The sequence below is a fragment of the Mycteria americana genome, chromosome 2 (assembly GCF_035582795.1).
Source record: "Mycteria americana isolate JAX WOST 10 ecotype Jacksonville Zoo and Gardens chromosome 2, USCA_MyAme_1.0, whole genome shotgun sequence".
NCBI classification, from domain to species: Eukaryota; Metazoa; Chordata; class Aves; order Ciconiiformes; family Ciconiidae; genus Mycteria; species Mycteria americana.
Genome location: NC_134366.1, coordinates 5384205 through 5408489, shown reverse-complemented (window position 1 = coordinate 5408489; position 24285 = coordinate 5384205). Strand labels below are relative to the sequence as shown.

The following is a 24285-nucleotide window of genomic DNA, read 5'->3' as shown; positions in this document are numbered from 1 at the left end:
AGCAAGAAGCACCAGCTGACTTACCTGTACTGTATTGTTTCTGAAGTAGTTGAAGCTCTCAGCTTTGTCATTAAAATTCTAACTATGTTAAATAGAAATACAAAATTTATCTGGAAAAAAAGGGAGAGGAAAAAATAAGACCAGTGAGTCAAATAATAGCTTAAAGGATGTGATACACCTTAAAAGGCACATTTTGCAGTTCCCATCTGATTGAAAACAGCCTCTTGGTTTTAAAATTGATTGCAACAGACTCAGAAGTTTACTAGAAATATGCAGCAAATATCCAACAGCTATTAATGTTTTCAAAACAGCAATGAAAATGGAGTACAAAATTAATGGTCCCAGCAAGGAACTTATTTTTACTCCCTTTTACTCCTTTCCTGGGTGCCACAAGGAACTAAGGGTGGGATTTTTTTGGCTATTTGCATCGGTCTCTGGCTCAGCTCTTCCAAGGCTCCCTGCGTAGAGTATTTGGCAGCACTGTGCTGTGTTGATATGGCAGGCATTTGAAACCGTCCTCCCATTCCACAGCAGGCTGTCATGGCTAGGTAGGGCTCCCCAGACCCGAAGTGCAAGACTGCATTGCAGAGATCTGAATGTGAGCTAGTCACCCTGGACTCCCTTTGTATTCGGTGGAGGCTATACATTGCACTCCACAAAAGACATTTAAAACAGAGCAGATGAATCACACTTGAAAAATGCCTATTTTTTCGCACTGTCTTTAAAGGTGAGATGATGGATTTACCACTTCCCTTTTTAATCTGCTGAGCTGGGTAATTATTATTTCTGTTACAATCTCACCACTGAGAATTGAGATTTGCTCTAATTACTGTTGTAGCATCTGCTAGCGAGTTTCTTACATAAGTTTCCTCTCAGTGTAAACAGGAAAGAGAAAAAAAAAAAACTGAAAAGAAATTCTGATTTGTAGACTGTAATCAGCAGTAGGATTTGGCACCTAGGAGCAAATTTTGGGTTGCTTTCAGCACATACAGTTGGGTAGCTTACAACATACTGACCTATCTCAAAATTGTGGGTGATGTACACTGTCAGAAGTACAGAATTGTTATCTCGGGATTGCTGAGGTCACAACCTAAGCTTGTGAGAAGATATTTATCTCACAAGCATGTCGAGAGTCCCAGGGGTCCTGGCATTTTGCAGTCTATGAATGTAACAAATCTGTGATTGACTTCCAACTATTTATGAACACTGTAGCAGAGCTGCCAATTTAAAGGTGTTCTTAAAATATGCTTTTTTTTTTTTCTGTGCAATGTGCTATATTTCAATGATTACACTATCTTGGCATCCATCATATCATTCCCTGTGGTTACTGTAACATGGTTTACAACAAATGGTGCAATAAGCCCCTGAATAGACACTGGCAGCGTTGGGAATTATGTACATTAAACACTTATTATGTGAGATACAAAAATGCTGCTCCAGGAGTTAACATGTGACATTTTTTGAAATTATTTTCTTAGCAGAGCAGGGCCTTAGGGATTACAAGAAATAAATAAAACAGTGCAGTTTGTATACTTGTTCTTGCTAGAATTGACTTTGTCATATTTAAGAGCTTGAAGTTAACTGGCTCTCACTTTATTTATCAGAGACAGATAAATAAAGCGAATCTTAAACTCCTCCCTTTGGTGATTGCACCATTCCTCAACACCAGAAAGAGAAATGTTCAGGCAGTGTCTACTGAGGGCGGCGGGGGTGTCCTTCACCCATAGAAAGAAAACTTCTGCGTCTGAAATTCTGCTACCAAATCCTGAGGTTCTTCGTCAGCTCAGAGCCAGGTTTGGGTTACTTCTATCGAGGATGCAAAAAAGGCACCAGCCCAAAACTTGCCACTTTTGCAATCATAATGGAAGGTGCCAGATGGAATTATAGACTCTTAGGCAAGGGCAAGTTCCAAAAGACTAATCACATGGAATTAACATGATGAACTGGACTGGAGAAAGCATTTCAAGTTTCATGAGTCCTACTTTGATGTGGCAGCAGGAACTGGAAATTCAAATTGCCACAGGCTGCATCAGAAAAATTAGGGATTTTGATCTTTGAAATTAAATTGCAGAAGTGTGATTCATCAGTCCAGAAGGAGAATTGCTAGCTGAAAAGTTTGGGAGTTACTTCACTAGAAATACTCTTATGCTATATAAATCAGTTTTTCATTCTCCCACTCTTTCCCCTAAGCTCCCCCATCCAAGGGTTGCAGAAGGAAAACAATGATGACATACAGAAAGGATGTATTAATACTTCTCACCTAGATTTTCATGTATGTTTGCACTGATCCCTGGTGACAGCTGGCTGCTCATCTGGTTGGCAGCATTAATACTGACTGTCTCAGTTGAAGTTCACTGTGTGCTGGATACCACCAAAAGCTGAGCATCCCTATGGAGGCCACATTCAGGGAGACAATTCAGCTACCCAAGCACAGACCACAGTACCATTTGAGGCACTTTTCCATAGCTAAGGCTTATGAGTGGCACTGATACACGGGGCTGATAAGAGACCACAACTGTCTATAGCAGCAACAGGAAGGCAGATACATTGGTGGTCACTTTTAACAAGCTGCCCAGGTGTCAGAGGAAAGCCTGCTAGGGACATTATTTCTACAACATTTTCTAGGAAAGAGGAACACTGAAGCCAGAAGAGGGGCATTGGCCACTCACCCCGAGTCCTCTTGCTAGTTCTTGCATTGAATATGCTGCATATCCTTAGTCACATGGGCAGTGTTCAAGCCTGTGGGTCTGAAGACAGACACTAAAATCCACCTGAGGATGTACTCAGTAATCTCAAGTCTGCATTTCAGAGTTACTGTCACCCTGCCTCTTCCATTAATGTTTGTAGTCATGTACTTGTCAACAAGGTGGATAGTCTTGCAAACATCTTATTGTTATACTGTTTTCCTTCTGTCTTTCTCCCAAAGCTCGCCTTTGCTGTGCAATCTTTCAAACACTGAAGAGGATGCTTTAGGTCTCATGCCTGCAATAAAATTGAGTAGTCTTGTAGACAGCTCTAAGGTAGATACCTACCCCTGAGCTAGTTACCACCAACTCTTTTAATAACCAATGGAGAAAAATAGCTACTTTTACATTATAGTCCCTCCTGTCTATTTGAGATGTTTATTTCAGCATGAGATGACTCTCCCCACTTTGAAGTGCCTCTTTATGTGACTTGCACAGACACATCTGTTGGGAGGGCATAGATTACAGGGCTGTATTACAAGGCTCCATTTAGTTGCCTAAACACAGTCACCGAGAGCCATTTTTGGTGCCATGGTGTATCCTGCCTGACCTCAAACTACTACTTCAGAATGGCATGGGCTTTCTAGAGGACCTGTATCCTCTCTGCCAGACCCATGTGGAGCTGATAGAGCATCTGAAAAGGTACTATGCATCTACATTTAGGCAAAAAGATCTCTCCTCTGAGTTAGATTAAATAAATCCTATCTTGATAGTCTTAACATTTTCCCAATGGAACAGCTGTGAATACAAAGTCACACTGATTTTTGGAAAAGCACGAAGGAACAGAAGAAGACTTCTTTGGCTAACGGTTGGCTGCCTTAATCCATTTGGCACTTTGGTGCTACAGTAATAACTATCATTTACAGAAAATCTGTCCCACTGCTCACCCAAGGCTCCAGAAACACTGATCCCAAAATCCACCTTACCTAACTGCAGAAACAAACTCAGACCTGGCAGTTTTATTTCCTGTTCTGTTCCTCATAAATGGCTGCTCTGTAAATAGCAAACCTGGATCCAAACTCCTCTGGATTCTTAGGGAGGGTCCCAAGTTTGAACTGGTCCGAACTCCAGACCTGACATTTACTCACACAATTCCACTTTGCTAACATGTAATAAATTCATTTAAAATGCCCATCAAAGCCTGGTAGTCACCTAAGGACAGATGTCAGACCTGACACCCAGTCATCTGATCACCCTGCATACCCTGATGTGTAAAGAAAGAGTGTGAGGACAAATATTCAATGACACCGCCTAAGTACAGAGTCCTAGCTTTCAGCAACAGGCAACTCTGAGGACTTTTTGAGATAGGCATTAGAGACTCATCTCTGTGCCTCAATGAGCTTTTCCTCCCTGAATGGACCTAATCCATTAACTCATTTTCCTCTTGGTTTCATCTTTACAACACCCAGTGTCAGTGAGTACCACACTTTAGCAGTTCTTGAGGAGGAGGGAGGAAAATTGGAAAAGAAAATAAATTTGCCTGAAAAGCAAAGAGAAACCCATTCCAAGAGAAGGAGGGTGGAAAAAAGTAACACCAAAATTTGGTCTGTCTTTCCCTGCAAACCAGAGTCTTGTTTTTTTAAAAGAGCTGGTAAATGGGACAGGGGGAAGTAGAGCATCCTGAGCTGGCTGGAAGGTACTGGAAAAATGAATCATATATATCAGCCCAAGAGATGATGGCTGGGACACAAAGAGGATCATCAAGCCAAGAGAATCCTATGGCCTGTTTTAGGCATAAAGTAAGGTTAGAAAAATAATTCACATCTCCTTCTGGCTTTAGAATCTATGACTAATGTATGCAGCTCTTTCAAGGCTTGGTTTTCCGCTTTCTCACAGGGCTACTTTCCACAGCTGTTGCTGCACTGGGACAGGACATGAGTGCAGCCTTTGGCTTGTTATACACAAAGCTCCTGTTACTGGCTTCATCCCACAGGCTTTTTCAGGAAAACAGAATAACTAATTCTTCCCCATTCTAGATTAGCTACCTAAGAGAGAGAAGTGAAGTGACTTGGCCTTGCCTATAAAGTGATTCCATCACACAGTGAGGCTAAGAAGAGTAAAAGCATAAGGAGCTGAGTTGAAGGGCATAATTTCATTTTAGATTATTTCTAGGCAGCTGGTTATCCCAGGCTCTATTTATATTCAGTGGAGAGAAACAGGCACTTTTCAACAGTGGTTCATTTGACTTATTTTAAATGAGTGTTTTTGGATAAATAGTGCTTGGACTTGAAACAGTTGCCCACACAAATCATCCACTGATCTTCAGATTGTCCAGGGGTATCCCACCTGAGCTTCAATGGAATGAATGTGGCTGTATCTACTGAGATCTGTGACATTATATTATATGAAAGCTTAAAAAATGTTTTGAGGCACCAATATCAAGGGTTCCCTTTTGTCTCCATTAAGTTTTCTCCGGGAGATCTTTAAGACTTGAATAGGATAACTTCTCAAAGGCAGAGCTTAGCAAGCAAAAAATTCCAAGGCAAAAGATGCAAATGTGGTAACATCAAAATACTTGTTTCTGGTTTTGTGTACTAGAAACACATTGCAGTGTGTTCAATTTTAATGATTTCTTTTGAAAGAACACTCCTTCATTTCAGAAAAACATTTGGCTCAGTAGGACCTTTTAGTAGCACTCAAAGAGCTCTAATCTGAAGATGAATTTTCACCGCATAATCAGATGGATTTTTATTGTCCATTTGTCCACACTGAGCCTGATACCACAGCTCACAGGGATGATAGCTTGAGTTCGTTCAGGACAGAAGACACAATCTGGGAATCAAACAGGGAACAGGCTGCTGCACATAGCTTGCAAAAGCTGAAGTCTTTGAAAGGAAAATGGAGCTATTTTCCTAGCTGAGGAGAATCCATACAGTTCTAGTGAGTACCAGATTGATTGTGATTTACAAGCAAAAAAGATGAAGCCTCTGGTGTTTATTTCTTCTATATATATAGTAGCGTTTCAAAGGAAGAAAGATCCTACTATTGCAAAGTGAGTTTTCCTAGAAAAGAGCCTCTGTACTGTATCTAGCAAAGTACACAATTATTTGTCAAGGACTTTCTTTTTATTATTGGAGCTCTGTGTCAACAAATTAATTTCTCTCAGACCTGGACAGCTCTAACAAAACCCACACACCAGTTCCATAAATGGAGACTGATGAATGGACGTTTAAGAGAAGTAATGATGACAGGCAGTGCATCCTTTTTATTTATCTTTAATCTTACCTGATATTTTTACTAATTTCTGTTTATACATGTTTTCTGCTTCATAATGGAAAACAGAACTAAGGATTTTTCCCTTGATATTTATTGATAGATAAAATTAATCCAAAAGTAAGGTCTTGAGGACAGAATAAAACAGCTTATTTCTTATTCTCTTACTTTCATTTATGATACGCTAAGAAAATACTTATTGCTGGAATAAGACCCTCTCCAACTACAGATGGGAAAGAAGTAGTTTTCATCTCTTGCCAGGGCTTTGGAGGTTTAGTGTTTCCATTTCTAAACTGGGATGAAAATTCAGAGCCCCAAAATGGAGCTATAAGCCAGTGATCCAAAAAGCATTTGGACCCCCTGTTTTGGCACTGATCAATTATAATCTGAACATACAAACCCAGAAGCTCTTTTGAACCAAAAGAAGCTCTTCAGTGAAAGATTTCAGTCATAAAAATTTTCTGTCATAAAAACCAAACTCCATTTGAGAAGAAATTTATCTCCCTTAGTGAGATGAAATAGCCAAAATATTCCAAGATGCACAAAAGAGAGAACTAGGACTGTGAAGGCTTCTTTGCAGTTTTCCTTAAGCTCAGGAGTTTAAATGGGAAGTCATTAAGCTCTTCTCCTTCTCTTTTGAGAGTTTAATGGGCAACTAGCATTTATTTTGCTCATTTCTTCTGGGTTTTCTATTTTATGCTTCACAGAAAGCTTGTACTTCTGTGCTTCCTAGAATGTTTGCTCCTCTTCACTCCCAGGAAATGTAAATATTATTCTATTTATTTATGCAACGTGGTAAAATCCACCTCAGGATTAAGTAACCCAAATTGGAATCAGAGCAGTCATTTTAGCTGGAGCATTATATACTGTCATCCTGACCTCAAATGAGTAGTCTGCCAGTTTATTAATGCCTCGTTTTAATTGTTCTATCATACTGTCCTGACATGATTCTCAGACAAGGCCTTTTATCACAAAAGTTTCCCTTTCAAAGGTCACAGGCACCACAGTGACTCCTTTTGGCATACAGCAAAGTGCTGGAAAATGCTATCTGATCAGGAATAATGAGATGCAATTAAGAAGAGAGAGGCATAATGTGGTGGATGGTCACAATCAGGGAGACTGTGGAAGAGACTCCTTAGGGCAGCAGTGAAAGGCCAACTCTTCAGGCAAGCATAGCAGGACTATACACATCCTGGAGGTTGTACGGGATGGAGTTGTGTTTTGGTGGAGAAAGGAGAGAGTGGTAAATGAACAGACACCTTCCCTACCTAATGTCTGTGTTACACAACAGCACACAGACCCCTGCCTTTTCGCACACTCTCACCTAAATCCAAGTCCAAACACAACTCCAGTCCTAGTTGGGATCACACCATTTCCTCACTAGAGCCCTGGATCATACATGAGCATGTCCACAGACTCTTTTCCAACCTTACAACCCCATCTGTGATCCTCTCGCTACTGTGTTGGTCCTTCTGTCTCTCCTGAAATATCTTCTATTCAAAAAGCTTTGTTAAAGAACACACTGCAGGTCACTCCCCGGTCAAGTCAACTACCATGGGGTCTCTAGTCACACGTGACTCAGCAGGGCTTCTCTCCAACTACTTCACCTGACAAGCCAGGGACACACTGAATGTTGTAACACCAGTAAACACATATCCTTGCAAAAATAACAATGGCACACAGAGAGTTCTTGCCTGGAGGTAGTGATAGCACCTCAACAACCAACTCATCACACCAGCACATTCAAGATGATCAAGATGACATGACAGCCTAAAACACAGGCATACTGCTGTGAATAGTCCACCTGGAAGCTCCCCAGGCTGGGCAGGTTCAAGTTGCCATGTGTTGATAGTAAGCACATCAAGAGAAGACTCAAGAGAGAGTCTTCCTCCAAAGAGGAACCATCCAGCAACTTGCTGATGAAATGTGATTTCCTATCTGGAAAGTGTTCTGAGTAAGTTTTCTGGGCAACTGCTTCTGGTCATATGAGTTTCTTATTGGCTGTGGAACATCTCACAAAGAGAATTTGAAATTATAGAAAGAAAGAGACATTGTAGGAGTGTACATGGTATTGGACACCTTGTTTGACACTATAGACTCCACAGCTACAAAATGTAAACAACAGGAAGACAGTAATAGCAACGATAGCAGAACTGGAGCTAAATTCTGGATGGACTGTAATCAAATTAGCATATTATCTTTATCCTATGTGTAGCTATGACAGCATGCTTGCAAACCAGTGAAAATGTCTTGTAAGAAAAACTCAGGGATGTCACAAGTTTACACGTCGTGTATGACAACCTTGCTAGCAGTGGAAGAACTGGGAATCTCTAGAGAGAAGGAAATTTTAAAAAATCAATAGGAAAACTAAATTAGTCAGCAATCCAGTGATTCAGAAAAAAACATAAGCCAGTCAGATAGGAAGGAGAAGGGAAAATGAAACAGATATATCAATAATAATAATAATAATAATAAAATCTCAGTCTCTGAACAGAACAAAGCAGAAGTGGAAGCAGAAGTGTGAAGAGAGTCAGCAGAAACTAAGAAAATATTCAGAGCTGCAATTATATCAGCAAGGAAGAAGTTTGCACAGAACTAGGGGATGCTTTTCAGGGAAAACAAAAATGAAATGCATGTAGATACATACATAGGTGCAATGCTTCTATATATAAAATGGCAAGTGGACAAATCTTTATGACTTTTTTAGAAGATCAAAAGAAAGGAACTTTAGCAATGTGGTCTGCAACATTTTGAGGGGAGCATTACAGTCAAGCAAAAGGAAGTGAAGATCAGGGTTAAGATGCACTACAAATTTTATCTTACTGGATGGTATCAGAAAGGAATGGATTCCATAAATATTGGTTCAGTTGCTTAATAAACCTATTTCCCCTACCTGCAATACTTTTAAAGACATATTGGAAAAAGATGTATGTAACAGGATGGCAGAAAGACAGCTGTGCTCTTCGGAAATGTAAGTACCCATGTGGTAGGATAATCATGCAAAAACATAGAGCAGCACATTTTAAAAAAAAGTATAAAGCGTGAACAGTGTACGGTCTCATTACATTGATAAACTAGGACACAGGATGGGAAGAATTACTGAGTCAAGTCCTATAGCTATTGTAAACAGTTGTATTGAAACATCCTTTGCACAAGTGGGCAATATTAAATACATCGTTACTATTCCTTTACTTCTATTGGAATACAGCTAGTGAAGCCTACTTCTATGAATGCTAGAAGTCTTGTTAATTTAGCTTAAATATATTAATGGTCATTTATGATAATGGATGTCAATAATACTTTTTGTCAATAATACTATTAAGCTTAAGTGCCTCCACTATCCTCTGTGATGTCCTTATAAAAAACACCATATCTTTCCAGTCTTGGTTTTGAAAAACTAAACAAACTCAGATATTTACTGAAACTTTCTCCATGACATAGTCTTCCAGAACATCAGCCAGTCATTGCTATATATAGGATATTGCTATATCCCATAACCTGAAGCTGAGCTGGACAAATTCTTTGCAAGCACTGTAAAGAAGGGCATTTGTAGAAATAAGGTGTAAAGGGGAAGAATTACATGGTTTGTGAAGTTCTGTGAAAGAGTCAGCATGGGGACAAGAGAGATCCAGCTGATAGTCTACTCAGGTTTCTGAAAGGAATTCAAATTTCTTTCTCCAAAGGCTCCTATAGAAATTTCGCTGTTACAGGTTTGGAAGGAAGAGCATTATGTATAGAAATACAAGAAAGGGTAGGAATATATATATATATAGTCTGTTTTCTCAATGGAGAGAGGCTACCAGTGGATCTGTGCTGTTTTACATAGACCTTAGTGATCTATAAAAGGGAATGAACAGCAGGCTTACAGATTTTTAGTGACACTAAGCTACTCAGGATAGCAAAAATAAAAGCCGATTGCAAAGAGCTGTATAGGGACTCACAATAACTAAGTGACCAGGCAATAACAAGGCACATGAAATCACATGATATAAAGGTAACACAATGGGGAAGTAAAGCAATCTTAACTTTACGTGAAGAGTTATGAGCTCTGGGTATTTTCATTCACAAAATAAATGTTGGAATTACACTAGCTGGCTCCCTGAAAACTTCATGCCAGTTCCCAGTGATACTCAAGAAGGGAAACAAAAAATGTCTGGAATTCCTGAGAAAGAAAAAGAAAATAAAACCGAGAACAGGATGCTGCTATAAAAATCCATTTGTGTGGTCACACCTTGAGCAGTGGGGCAAGCTTTGATCTTGCCACCACAAAAATGCTACATTATTACTGATTAGCACATCATAAAGACCATTTCAGTATACATCAGCTGTCTTCTGAGCAAAATTCCACATTGCAATAAGGATGAGCCTGTCTTCTTAAGGACACTTAACTCTTCTACAGCACTTGTCATCCAGGGATCTCAAAGCATTTTACAAAGGAAGATAAGTATCATTAAGCTTGCTTTATAGCTGAGGAAACTGAGACCTAGAGCAGCAATCTAACTTGTTCAAAAGTAAATAGCTGATGAAGGCAGAGACAGAAGTGAACTCCAGGTTTTCCTATCAGCTCACATACCCATTTGTGCCAGCAGTTAATTGATTGTGGTGAGTTATTTTCAACGAGACCCAAAAAGTGGAGGTTAGAAAACTGTTCAGTTCTCAAGCACAAGGGAAAAAACATCTATTAAAGCTGAATGTAAAGTTTGAAAAAACTAAATATTTGATCTGCCTGTTTGAAAAACTGAAAATGTAATACAATTTTAGCTCTGAGAAATATTGCAGAGCAGTTCACATCTGGGGTCAGTTCACAACAGTAGTTATGGAGAAAAAAAGCAACTCAGTTAACTGCCACTGGTGGCTATTTTCTGAGGTTTGTCCTCTGCTCTTGCTGTGTTTTCATGGTTCACCAGTTCTTTGACAGGTACTACATTTAAAATTGCACATAAGAAATGTATTTTTCTTAATAATATCAGGCTGAAATTCAGTTCCCTGGCATGTATTTCCAACCCTTTGCCCCTTCTTTACCTTCCGAGAGGGCTGTATGATTAAAACCTGGTTATGCCACTCTGAGGAAAGATACCAGAATTAAAAAAACCACTGATTTGAAGAGAAAATACCTAACAGAGTGTATTTTTCTAGTGCTATCAGAAATTGAATTTCAAAGCATCCAATGTACTGAATGGTTAGATCTCTCCTGGGATATGTTCAAGCCAAAATCCATTCAGGATTGAAACAAAGAAGGATGATTACCTACAGTATCTCCCTCACATTTTTTGTCAATAAAAATACAGGTTTCTCGCCCAATATTCAGGATCAGCATTTATACCTAATTTCCTTTGCCTCTGAAATTGCCTCTGAAATTGTCTCTGAAATTGTTTCCCTGTTTTCAGCCCTAGTCAATGTTCACATTTTTTCTAAAGACAAGTAGGAAAGCAATCAAACAAATCTCTCTACTGCACTGTCAAAGTTTTTGTACCCTGAGATATAACAGAGAATAATATGCTTTAAGGATGGACTTGAGGACTGCTACCATGATCAAAGGGCTTTATTTTTGGCCAATCTGCTTTTTCCCAGTGAAGCTCAGAACTTCTGCATGACCTGTTTCTTGGTGTTATGCTATGTTGTGCTGCAGCAGTTCAATGCATAGAGGCAAGGAAACGAAAAATCAAAACCAGTGGAAATAATTTTTGACAGAGAAAATCCTCCTATCTTTTAAAGAGACTTGGCATCTTTAGAAGCAGGTTTTAGCCCTCTGGAACTAAGAATATTTACCAACAAGAGTACTCGAATCATATTGCCCCTGGCTGGTATAATGATGCCTCTTGAACACATAATGATGCTACCTTTGTCTAACGGGTAACCAAATCTCAGCTGAGCTGTACATTGGGTACTTGGCTCTTACTAACTAAAGTGGGTGGAACCAATTTTAACTGCCACAGTCTGAGTGCTCACATGTGGACAGGAACTGTAATTTGATGGAGTTTTTAGACTTTTAGCTTTTAGTGTGAGCCCTCTTTAGGAAATAACATTAATTTCTTCTAGTAACTTTCATGTCTCTCATCTTTCCAGCAGTACACTGGGATAGTTCTCTCACAAATTGTCCTGTATGTTCTTTCATAAAACATGAACTTCAACTGAACATTTTAATTCTTCATTAGTTCAAATCCAACTCATTAGCTGTGACTTAAAGAGGTCACAGAGTTATACTATTTTTGAAATCTTTGTGTCTTCCGTTTCTGGTGACCATTGTTCACTGGAGGGAAGAGGAAAGCAGCACTTTGTCCTCATCTATGTTAAGGCAGAGGCATACTGACATACTGGGAGGGGGTGATGTTTGACTGTGTTGCCCTGAGTACATAGTAGATGTCAAACTTCAGTGCTCTTACTCCAGCATTTCTCACGGCACCCTTGAAAGGGTCAGTAACTCCAATAACAATAAGTGATGCTTGAGTCATTATACACGATTTGATTTTATTCGCGTTAAGGATCAAAAAATGAGCCTGTCAAGTTGCTTTAACACATTGTGGAGTTGTGTATTTTAATTATAAACACAAGACTCAACTATCAGTCAGTTCAAAAAAAAAAGGGTGGGGCACATTTTAGCAATAAGGAGTGTATTGTAACAGGAGTTTTCAGCTTTGCCTTTTGGACTATTATTTCCAGAGAGCTCCTTTCCTCCTCCAGCAGTGCTTTCTGATGGGAGTAACCATAAAGAGAGGGAAAGAAGGGCTTGATTTTATGTTACTTCTCTAAATTATATCAGCTGCTTTCCACCCCACAGTGCAATTACTGTTGTTACCTCATTAATGGTTTAATCAGAGCTCAAGTGCAGGCCGGTGTAGAAAGGTTCAATACACGATGTCAGTTCAGGGCAGTATAGTTATTGGCTCGGTTTCGAGGGGTCTCAAGGCTGCTCTAAATTAGAGACAGATATAATGACCTGTATATAAAGAGGCAGTCTGCAATTGTACCTCCATTTTCCATGCCTCTTTGGGGTCTTTAAATAGAAAGTGCTGTTCTAGGGAGAACAAAGCTATTTTCATGACTCTAAGCTACCTATGGTATCTGCCAGAGATGCTATCCAAGGATGTTACAGATCTTGTTGACTGAAGGGGTTATGGTAGATTCACAGACTTCTAGGCAATGATGTGAAAACTAAATGCTGCGAGTATTGCAAACCTGCTACCTTGTGTTGTCTAAATAGGATTTATTTGTGAGTTAGTCTTTATATCAGTGAGTCAATTTACTGTGAGGCCGTTCGTGTTTTTGGGATGGCTCCCTTAGTGACACACAATTCTATTGTGTGTATCACACCAATTGTATTTCTCTCCTTAGAACATAAAGAAAAGAATTTTCACATAAAAACAGACTCCTACTACATTTTTTCTCTTTTCAGCTATGCACAATATGATCTGTTTGCTGCATTTTAACAATTAACAGAGAAATTAACTCTCCTGATTTCAGGTTAGGAAACATTCAGGTTAGTAGCTGGCTTCCTAGGCAACAGAGAAGCTTTTTTCATGCTGAATCACATGAAAGGCACAGCACTGACAAGGTGAGACTGCAAGGCTTCTTAGCCTTGAAAAAGCTGGCAGTGGCTGCTTATTCTGGAGCATTTGCTCCTTCCCCATGGGTATTGGAGTGGCATAAGGGACAGCTATACTGAGTCTCTGTTCCCTAAGAGAGGGGACCCCACTGAGCCCTGTCAATTCTCTATTAGGACATCTGCCTTCTTCCTAGGTGGCTTTTACTGCAAAGGAGTAGAAGAGTAGAATCACGTTTTTCAGCATTGTCCTTTCTAACAGCATTGATCTTTTCAATGCACACCCAGTATTTTCTGGGAAAGCATCACTGCACTTTAGTTGAAGGTTCAAAATGGCTTATGAATGAGCTTCCTTCTTCCTCTGCCTACTGTTCATTGGCACAAGAGACAGAGTGTTGGGTAAACAGATAAACAGCCTGTTAACTGTAGGTGGCACTGACAAGGAAATTTAACAACAGGAAAGCTAACAAACAAATACAGAGCAGTGATGGGGATGTAGAAGACGTAGATGACTGTACGAGGAGATGCAATTCCTTAACATGATTACTACATTTTTCTAATCAATGTGCGTGACGGAATTGCCCTAGTTCTCAAGAGCCTCAAGTGGATGAGCAGATATTGTAACGTACCTCCCGTTTTTGAACTTTTTTCCTTCTTACATCTCAAAACATTGTACAAAGGAAGGCAAACAACATTACAGAGGGAGCAGGAAAGAATGCCCTAAGGTCAAGGAAACAGCCAAAAACAGATCACTGCAATTCTGACTTAGCGTTAGCTACTGTGGCAACTTCAGAGAACAGCTGAAGACGTTTGACCTTGTTTGTGTCTTATTTTACATAAAAGTAGATGTGGAACATCACAGATGCCTATCAAATTATCCCTCAACGGAGATGGCAGTGTCCTTCCACCCACATACATGCTTACCAGAAGAACAAGAATCACTGGCCCTTGATATATGTAGTCGATATATTTCCCTGGCTCTTTTCCAAACCAGCATCTGTAAGAAACAAAACAAATAGGAAAATAATTTATAAAGGGGAGTACACTTCTTTTAGATTGTAATATCAAGGACACCACAGAGAGATGTTCCCTTATTCCCCAAGCTGTTTAATCATATACATAATCTGCAAGTGATCGAGTTTTCTGCTACAAAGACACCTTTTGTTTGGACACAGATCTGAGCCCCGTTTTCTCCTCCCATTAGACCATTCATGTTCCTGCTATGGTTTTGGTATTGCTCATGTAAATATTTCCAAGAAATAGGAGGATGCAGAAGATGTGTCCTGCTGGGTCTGGAAAAGGGCTGAAAGAAATATTCTGTGTAAGGAAAAAAAATCTGTTATCTATTGCAGTGCCTAGAGACACTTGAATTCCATAAAGTAAGGGCTGTTACCTACACCAAGTATGTCTCAAGTTGCATGGAAATGCTGTCTAAATAAGGTACTGGATGAATAAGGAGTTCATCCCATTGGCTTTGAACCAAGCTGGTGACCACCAAATCCAGCATACAGTACAGAGACATCATGTGAAGCTAGGAAATACCTGATCCAACATCAAAGGGAAATCAACTCAGGTTAAGTGAAACCACACGTAAACTGAAGGGCAGCAAACAGGCAGAGAACCTGGATGTGTCGTGTGACTGAGTGCTGGCTTGACTTTCACTTCCACTAACTACAAGTGTTTTTCTCCCTGCTGTGTTATACAACAGACTAAGCCTGTGATTTCACAGCAACCCATACTGATGTTTACTTCATTCTCTTAACTGAGAGTAATAAATCAGTTATATTTATGTCAGTAAATGAATCAGAAACTGGGCTCGGGTCCGGACTCAATCATTTACACCATTACATTTTCCTTGGTGCAGTTTTGGCCCAGGCCAAACAATAGCCAACTCCAAAACTATTCCTGGGGAACAAATCTGGAGCTAGCAGGAGCCAGAGGACATTCCCAGTAGTCTACAAACTGCAGCTACTCTGATTTGGAGGCCAAGAGGGTTTAATAATATGGATGTGAACTACTCCATGCCATTTGGACTCCAGCCCCAGGAACGATTCCAGGCCCAGCTAATTTAATATTACAGATACAGCCACATGGTCTGGGTCCTGGTTCCACCAAGCAGAGACAACTTTGCTATCACAGTGCCTTAAGGTTTAGGTCATTGGAGCTCCAGATCCCTCAGGAAGTAGATTTTGGAGTTGAAGGGTCTGAGAGTTTTCTTCCCTTTTGTGGATACCACAAAACAAGACTACACAACAAAAACTATGCCTTTCCTGTGTTTGCCTTGTGACAAAAGATAAGCTTAGTGCCACTGGAGACATGAAAACAAGGGTAATTCCTGAGCCAAGGAGACCATGGAGACAGGTGCAGATTTGCACTTTTACAAGCATGCAAGAAATAATACTTGTTGCCTCAAAGAGGTTGCAGTCTGTAAGACATGACCTCACAAGTTCAAGGCAAATAAACTGAGATAAGGAAAGCTATGGTTCAGACAGAATTCTTTTGAATCACATAATGCTGCCAAAGCCTTTCTCCAAAATGGGTTGTGTGCTAAAACAGAAGGAGCTGTTTGCCCATTGCAAAGTGCTCTTACTGAACTGACTGTACAGAAATGTTGAGTTATGCAGCAGGTCTCGAGGAACACAATACAGTATCACACAATTGTTTGCCTTTTCTTGATTCAATTTCTACATCTTTTAAGTTCCAAATGAATGAGACAGCTTTGAATATTTTATAAATATAAAACATGTCTGTTATTCCTTGGTGCACTGACTGGAATTAGTGTAAATTGATAATTTTGTAATTAATCTTCCAAAATTTGGTGATGAGAGCGAGACTTGGAATAAGGTACTTCCTCCAGCCAAGTTATCATCCAAGAAGAATCCCCAGGGCAGCCTTAAATGAATGAAACTGGGGTTTTTTTGTTTGTTTTTTGTTACGGAGATGGAAAGATATGAAGAAAAATGGATTACAAGGTATGCCAAAGCAGGAAACACAACTCTCCAGAACTTACAAGACCTACATTTGAGAGAGGTTTTTGAAGGGCATTTTGAGACAACTAGGATATATTGCCTGAAACTCAGAGAACCAAGAGCTATTAGAAGAGGAGTTTCTGGGAAGCTGGCTGTTCTAGCAGAGGAATCTAGGAGAGGGACTAGTAAGAAGAAGACTGAGTCATGTGGCAGAACTTAGTGGGCTAGAAAAAGTCAGCAGAGAATTTGGAACAGAGCTGGTAGAGCACAAATAAGGTTCCAGGGCAAAGGCTGCTCATTGCTCTTTGGAATTTAAATATTGCTCAACTGTAAGACCATACTGAAGAGCAAAATGCTGACATTTATTATCTGAAGCCCAGTATTAGACCAAAGTTGCATTGAGTGAAGCATCATGTGTATATACACACTTTCACACAATTTGAGGAAACAAGGTTGTGGCCAAAGGCAGACTTCTACAGGGGAATGCAGGCATCTACAGGGGAGCCTGATGCTCCAGGTTCCTTTTGTAGTTAGTGGAGAAAAAAAAAGCAGCTTTTCTAGGACGGTGTTCATCTCATTGGGCTATAAAACAGATCTGTTACGTTGTAACCTAAACATTTCTAATATACCCATTAAATCAGGTGAGTAAGGGTGAGAGGACAGATATTTGCCAGTGACATTACATATTGCTGCATTTGATTAGCTATGTTTCATATTTACAGTCTAACTGTTCAAACTGGGACCTTAGCTGAGATATTGCAAACTTTTCTGACTCTCATCTTAACTTTAAATCCAACATAAGCCGTTATTTCTGCAATAAAATCAGCACGGCACATTTCTTTAAAACCAAAAAGAGAAAACTAAGCCACTGAAAATTACTTGGTGCATCAGAATTTTAATTCCATCTGTGTGAAATAAAAGCCATTTTCTTTTTTTTTTTCTTTTTCTTTTACCTCTGAAAGAATAAACAAACACTCCCTGAATATTGAAGAGGACAATTTAGGAACACAATTCTGATTAGACTCAGATATGTAAACACGATTCTATTGAATACCACTAATTAATATTCTTCATGGTTCTCTGATAGTTCTTTATATAACAAAAACCACCACTGGTTTTATCATTATTGTTAATTAGATTTTAGTGATGTTCTTCTCCTTACTGACTGCCTATCAATGAAATTACTACAATAATTCTTAATCATTTGTGTGGTTTTTTTATTGAGACTTAACAGTACTTTTTTCAGAGTTGTCAGACTTTGCTAAAGGACTGCTAAACCCCAGACAGGGTATTTGCCACAGCACCAATTATATTTGCCTCACTATGCAGAACACAGTCTCTAGTGAATGCAAAAACGAAAAAATTAAGAAGAAGTTGGTTGAAGCATTTTCTTAACATTATTCCTGTATGCTATTTTGAGCTTTTAAACTATTATGAGCTTCATAACTTGACCCCAGTTCAACCTCCAAACAAATTAAGTTAGAGTTGAAATGCATACTCAGATGAAGAAGAGAAGTTTCCCATTTTGTCTTGAATTTTGGGCTGTCTACTGGGATATCCTTACAGTCTTGGAAGCTGCAGAAGAGTACGTGTTTTCTGCATGTGTCCAGATTGCTAGGTCTGACCTCATGGGGGAATAACACATGATTTCTCCAGTGGTCAAGATAAATGCAGCATAACAGCTAGGCTGACTGGGGAGATCACCCTGTTTTCTCAGAATAGCTGAGGTTGGCAGGGACCTCTGCAGATTGTCTAGTCCACCCCCTGCTCAAAGCAGAGTCAGCTGAAGCAGGTTGCTCAGAGCTGTGCCCAGCTGGCTTTTGAGCAGCTCCAAGGATAAAGGCCCCACAACTTCCCTGGGCAACCTCTTCCAGTGTTCTACCACCCTCACAGTAAAGAGGTGTTTCCTGATGTTCAGATGGAATTTCTTGTGTTTCAGTTTGTGCCACTGCCTCTTGTCCTGTCACTGGGCACCACTGAGAAGTGTCGGGCTCCACCTTCTTCATACCCTCCTATGAGTTATTTACAAGCATTGATAAGATCCCCCTGAACCTTCTCCTCTCCAGGCTAAACACTCCCAACCCTCTCAGCCTCTCCTCACGAGAGATGTTCCCGTATCCTCACGGCAATTATTTCTCAAAGCCAGGGATTAGTTTTATCTCATCTGTCTATATTTGCACACACTTACAAAATTCAAATTAAAGGCATGATTTCTATATCATCCCAACACAGAGAAAGAATTTTGTAAATGCCACAAAGTTTAGTCTAAACTGTCCCAATGGCTGATGGACTGGAGAGGAGACTAGACCATAAGTACGTTAAATACACACATATGCACATCTCACACACATGTACTAGAGGTGCATTCCTACATGCGCTTCAGTTTGACTGTTTAGCAGAATCTGCTCCTTTCCTCATCTGGGAGGCAGCAAGCAGGGACTATCTGAAGTATCACATGCTTTAATGTTTGAGAAGATGACTGAATATTTAGGACAATTGACAGGCCCTCAGCAATTTATTCATCTCTTGTTTTGCTTCGGTTCATTTACTTTACTGAGTCTCCTCTGCATATGACATTACTACAAATGCAAAAAGCAGATTTCATTTAATAACCTTTGCCTTACAGCTTAATGGCCTTATCAGCTCTTCATTTACAAGAGCTCTGCCTGTCTGCCTGGGTGTGTGTGCTAGAACAAAGGAATGGCACTACTGAAGCATCCAGTCTTGATTTCTCAAGCAGAGTAAAGTACATGAACCTTGGCCCCACTGCTGACAATAAGTGAGCACAACACTGAGGCTCCAGGCCATTACACCTCACACTATGGTGGGCAGAAGCCAAATTCTGCACTTTCTCAATGCACAACACATTTGGAACAGCTATGATGTGCAGTGAGGATGTATATGAAAGTTTCACTCCAAGGCAAACACCAGCTTTAAAGACAGAAAGGTGAAAACATCCCAAGACATTAGGTTTAATCGTCTGGGTTGACCAAGAATAACCTGGCACCTCCCTTATCAGTAAGCATGTGAGGATGGATTTAAAAGCATGAGCTCCATTTGATAATCCACCCAAGGCAGAGAGCTTGAGCCTAGAGACTCAGCAGGAACAGCCTGGATATTCTGCATACCATACCAAATCGGATCACTTCGTCTTTCTTGCCCTGCTGACTGTATTTTGTATCCTCCTTTCTTTTGTTGTGCAGGATCTGGGCCAGTTACACCTTCGCTGGTGAAAGGTGGCACACATACCTATGTAAACATGTCACGTCTTTCTTCATATCCATGATACATCAAGAGGAGATTCTTTCACATCACTTTGCGGGTGTACAATGATGGTGAAAGGAGGCAGTGGTACAGATGATGCAGTGGTTTCTCCATCTATCCACCTTGTGTGCGGTGCAATGCCAGTTGTTGTAGCATGTTTCTATCAGGGGTCCTATTTTCCATTATTTCTTTTGGGAGTGATGAGCAGTCTTCCAAAATGAGGTGTTCAAATCTTGGTGTTGAACCAATTCTCAACAGGAATGTTTAATGTGTATTGCCATTATTAAAGCATGTGGTGTTTTGCCTCTCTAGGTTTCAAGACACAAGTTTTGGTTATTTTGTTTTGTGCTCTTTAAGCTGACTAGTCCCTTCAGCTCTAGTTCTAGTTCTAGTTCTAGGACTTTCAGTTTCTAGAGCTGAAAGTCCTACTTCAGCACAACGAGACAGCTGCCATGCTGCCCTGGCTTGTGCAAGGTAACAACTACAAGGAACCTGGCCATGAAACAGACCCAGAATGTTGTGATCTTTGACTCATCCAGAAACAAGAAGGTCTGTGAACACAGAAATTAGGGAAATCTGGTGATCTGAGGTTATCTCCCAGGGCTGATTGACTTGAACACCCAAGGAACAAGTTCCAACTGAAGTTTTTCTTGCCATTTTGAGATTACAGTATGAATTCTCCTGTATGACTATTGTAGGCAAGGATGGAATCACACAAAACTTCTCCATCAGTGAAAGGGTGTCTGTCTGATTGCCAATATGTGTAACTCCTGGGAATTAGATTATCACCTTCAAAGTCACCATTAAAGCTACAGAACAGAGATTGGTCAAGGGTTCAAAAGTTTGTGGGGAGCAGAGAAGAGGAACTTAGTAGTGCATAACAGAATTCCTCCCATGCCTACAGCATGGGTGCCCAAAGCTCTATCCATCTCCCTTATAGTCAGGAGAAATAGTGCATGAAAGTCTAATTCATCCAACCTACTTTGGACATCTCCTTCCAGATGAGATGAAATGCGCCCCAGACTGCATTTACTGTTTTGACTGATCACCGCTGATCATAAGAGACCACAGATTAGTGCAGATGCAGACACCTACAAGGTAGACACTTACATTTAATCAGATGCGCTACAGACAGACAAACAGTGTGGTCATATGAAAAACAGATTCATGGAGAAAAGGTGTTTTTTTTAAGGGTAGGGAAGGGAGCTGTAACAGAAAATAGACATTGATCCAAACACTAGTTGAAAAGTACAAGCTGAGCTATATCTGCCCAGTATCGATGTTTGGGGGAAAAATTCCCAAAACACAGATGCCTCTTTATCTCCCGTATTTTTCAATTTCATGCCCTAACTGCTTCCAATTGGAAAAGCCAGAAACAGAAATGCAAAAATTGCAGCCACAAGACTACTCTGTCAACTGAATTCTGCACACCCAGAAGGCTAAATCCTTTAGCACTCAACTGTAGTTTTTACCCAGGTCTTACTCAAGCAAAACTCCTATTGAAGGAGACTACCCTGACTGAAAATCATGTATAAAGCTATCAACTGAGAGCTTCAGGGCTTGGCCAAGGATATTTGGGAAAGGTATTTTCAGGAGTTGACTCAAGCAGTGCTCTGAAATTTGAGGTAGTCTGGATTTGGATGGAGGTGATGTGACCTTTCCTCTTTTCTTTCAATCAGCCTTATTTCTAAATTACCAGTTCAGCCTCAAGGCATTTCTTAATTTATTTAGAGAGCCTTCAGGCATTTCTTAATTTATTTAGAGAACCACATAAACACAAATGTTAACGTCACTTACTGTTCATTTTCATAATATAGTTTGCCAATGGCCCAGGCAATGATGATTGGGCAAGGAATACCTGCAACAGCAAAAAAACAGGAGTTAATCACAACCCATGTATGGATGCATGATACAGATGTAGATTCAGATTTGTGTGACTGGAAGACTCTAAATACAAGCGGTCCTATCTTGGTCTATGTGAGACATCGCAATTGCTAAGACCTCTTTATGTATATATAAAAAACATCATCTCAAAAAGAGAAAACTCTGGTACTATTAAGAAAAGTTAATAAAATTATTAACAAACACACATATATATCTATATTTCTATATAAGTGATCAGAACAATTTTGGCTGGCTTAAAAACAATTTTCGTCCCTTTTAATTTTCCTGCAGTTGATATGGCAAAACCTTAGAGACATCACTTGGAGGTGGGTGTTTAGATTTTTATTTCCCAGGCTGCAAGAAGCTTCTAAACTTATCGGGCTCTTTGGATGAGGCCCGTTTTCAACAATTTTTTTTAGTTGAGTCTTCATCCTGTGAAACAGGATTATGAGAAAGAATGTCTTGATATCTTGCAATGTCAGAATTCATTCATTGTTTGCCCTTTCTAAAGGATCCAGCTACTCTTAACTTTATATATATCATTCTACCTATGATGTGCAGTGTCTTCTGTGTCTGCAGGCGAGTTCTTATCAAGGCCATGCATTTTTTTTACAGGGCTTGCTTTCTCAGTTATACCCAGAAGGTGCTACAGTAGTGCCCCTTGGGTGTGCAACCTTATTGCAGTAGATAAGGTGTATTTGTACACTCAATGTCCCTGCAGTGCCATATCCTCTGCTTTCCAATTCTACTGTTATACCAGGCTCATGGCCAGAGCCTTGCCCTTGTGCTTGTTTTGTGTTAGGCCCTCAGAGTTTCAGGGGGATTTGCTGGAGCAGGAAACTGGAAATGAGGAAGAGTAAGTAGAGCTGGCTCTTTGACACAGACCTCCTGGGGGAAACAGGAACTTTTTCACCCAGGCATTCCCCAAGGAAAGACTGGATTGATGTTGAAATTGGAGGAGGAGAGTTTCCCCTCTCCATTTCCCCTTTACCTTTAACCTGTCAACTCAGGCAAAACCAAACAAGACAAGCCTCTCCAGCTCCATCCCTCATTCCAACCTCCAGGTTCATGTCCCTCTGAAATCACTGCCTCTCTAAGGTGAATTCATGACTCAATATGACTTAAACCCTCATGTAGGAGTCAGCATGGCCTCGTATCTAACACTGCCTTTTAACCTCCCCTTTGTTGCCTCTTCTATGGGAAATGGATGTTTTAAAGAGATGAAGCAGAGTGGAAAGAACCACAACACAGTAGGGAAGGGACTGAATTGCTAAGTGGTCATCTTTAATGTCAGCAAGAAGTATAGTGCAGCTCTGGTCTCTTGCACCACCATCCCTGGTGGCTCTTGTGCCCTGCAAGTGATTGTGTTGTCTTCCTTCTTGTTCACCATTAACTCACAGGGTCCAGTGTACTTGTTTCTCCCATGTTCTTGCTAGGCATGAACAGACAAAATGTGCCATGTCCTTTCTCCTAGGGGAAAACATCTTTGTTTTCCTTATGAAGCGAAGAACAGGGATTTGAGAATGAGGATGGCAAAAGATTGTGTATGGGAAGGCAAAGCAGAGCCAGAAAGCACCCAAAAAGGGTGAGAGGAAACGTATATTCAGCTCACACCACTCCTACATTAGTAATCAGACACCCAGAGGGCTCTGAGAGAGGTAGGGAGGGAAAATACTAGGGACCAAACCAGTCGGGGGGTCTGTGAGAGCTGTGTGAGCAGCTGATTTTCCAGTTTGGTGACAGAACTGAAAAATATTGAAAAAAAAATTGAATCAATTCCCCACATAAACATTTTCTTTCTACTACAACTCCTCTTTCCTCCCATTTGATTTTGTATTGAATGACATATTTTGTTTTAAAGGCTGTTTCTGCCTTCAGAACTGCAATTCAATTACTTCTGCTCAATTCTGAGAGGAAGAGGCATTTCTGAACAAAATGTCATTCTACTTTCAGAAAAGAAAATATTTGTGACTTTTTTCCACCTTTCTTCTTTCAACAGAAAAGAACTGCCAAATTCACTAGTTCTGTTTGACCTCAGATTTTGCATTCAAGCGGACAAGCTGCCCGCATGGGGCTTGCCATGCCAAACCTCTCCTGGCCAAATTCAAATGATGGATATATTGGTTGGAAAGGACCTCTGAAGGTATCCAGTCCAATTTAGCCCAGTCTCCTGCTCAAAGCAGAACTATCAATCAACACTGCTTGCCTCAGCCAGGGCTTAGCCTTGCTGAATTTTCAATACCTCCAGGGTCAGAGATTCCACAGCTTCTAAGTCATCTGTTCCAGTGTTGCGCTATCTTTTTGGTAAATTTTCTGTTTTCTTAATGTCCAACTGGAACCTCCCAGCCTGCAATTTGTGGTCATTGTCCCTTCTTATAACATCTGCTATTACCAAGAAGAATTTGGCTCCATCATCTTTGTAATTATCCTTCAAATCATTCTCGGTACCTAACAGCCTCCTTGGCTTCCTCTTTGCCCGATTAAACAAGTTCAGGTCCTTCAGTCTCACTTCACAGGTCATATCCTCTAGACCCTGGATCATATTGACAGCCTTCTACTGGATAATCTCCAGTTTTTCCACATCCCTTTTGACCTAAGAGACCCAAAACTGACCACAATATTCCAAAGGCAGCATTACCAAAGCTGAGTAGAAAGTATTAGTAACTTCCCT

At 40.2% G+C, this 24285-nt stretch overlaps 1 protein-coding gene across 1 annotated transcript in view; it reads right to left on the bottom strand.

Annotated features, from left to right (window-relative positions):
* CRHR2 (corticotropin releasing hormone receptor 2) overlaps window positions 1-24285 on the bottom strand; it is a 175613-nt gene that overhangs the window by 21617 nt on the left and 129711 nt on the right. The window contains exons 8-10 of the mRNA XM_075495498.1: window positions 21528-21588; window positions 14422-14494; window positions 25-110 (exon numbers count right to left, since the gene is read on the bottom strand). Coding sequence (XP_075351613.1) covers window positions 25-110; window positions 14422-14494; window positions 21528-21588 — 220 coding nt within the window. The remainder of the gene's footprint in view (window positions 1-24; window positions 111-14421; window positions 14495-21527; window positions 21589-24285) is intronic.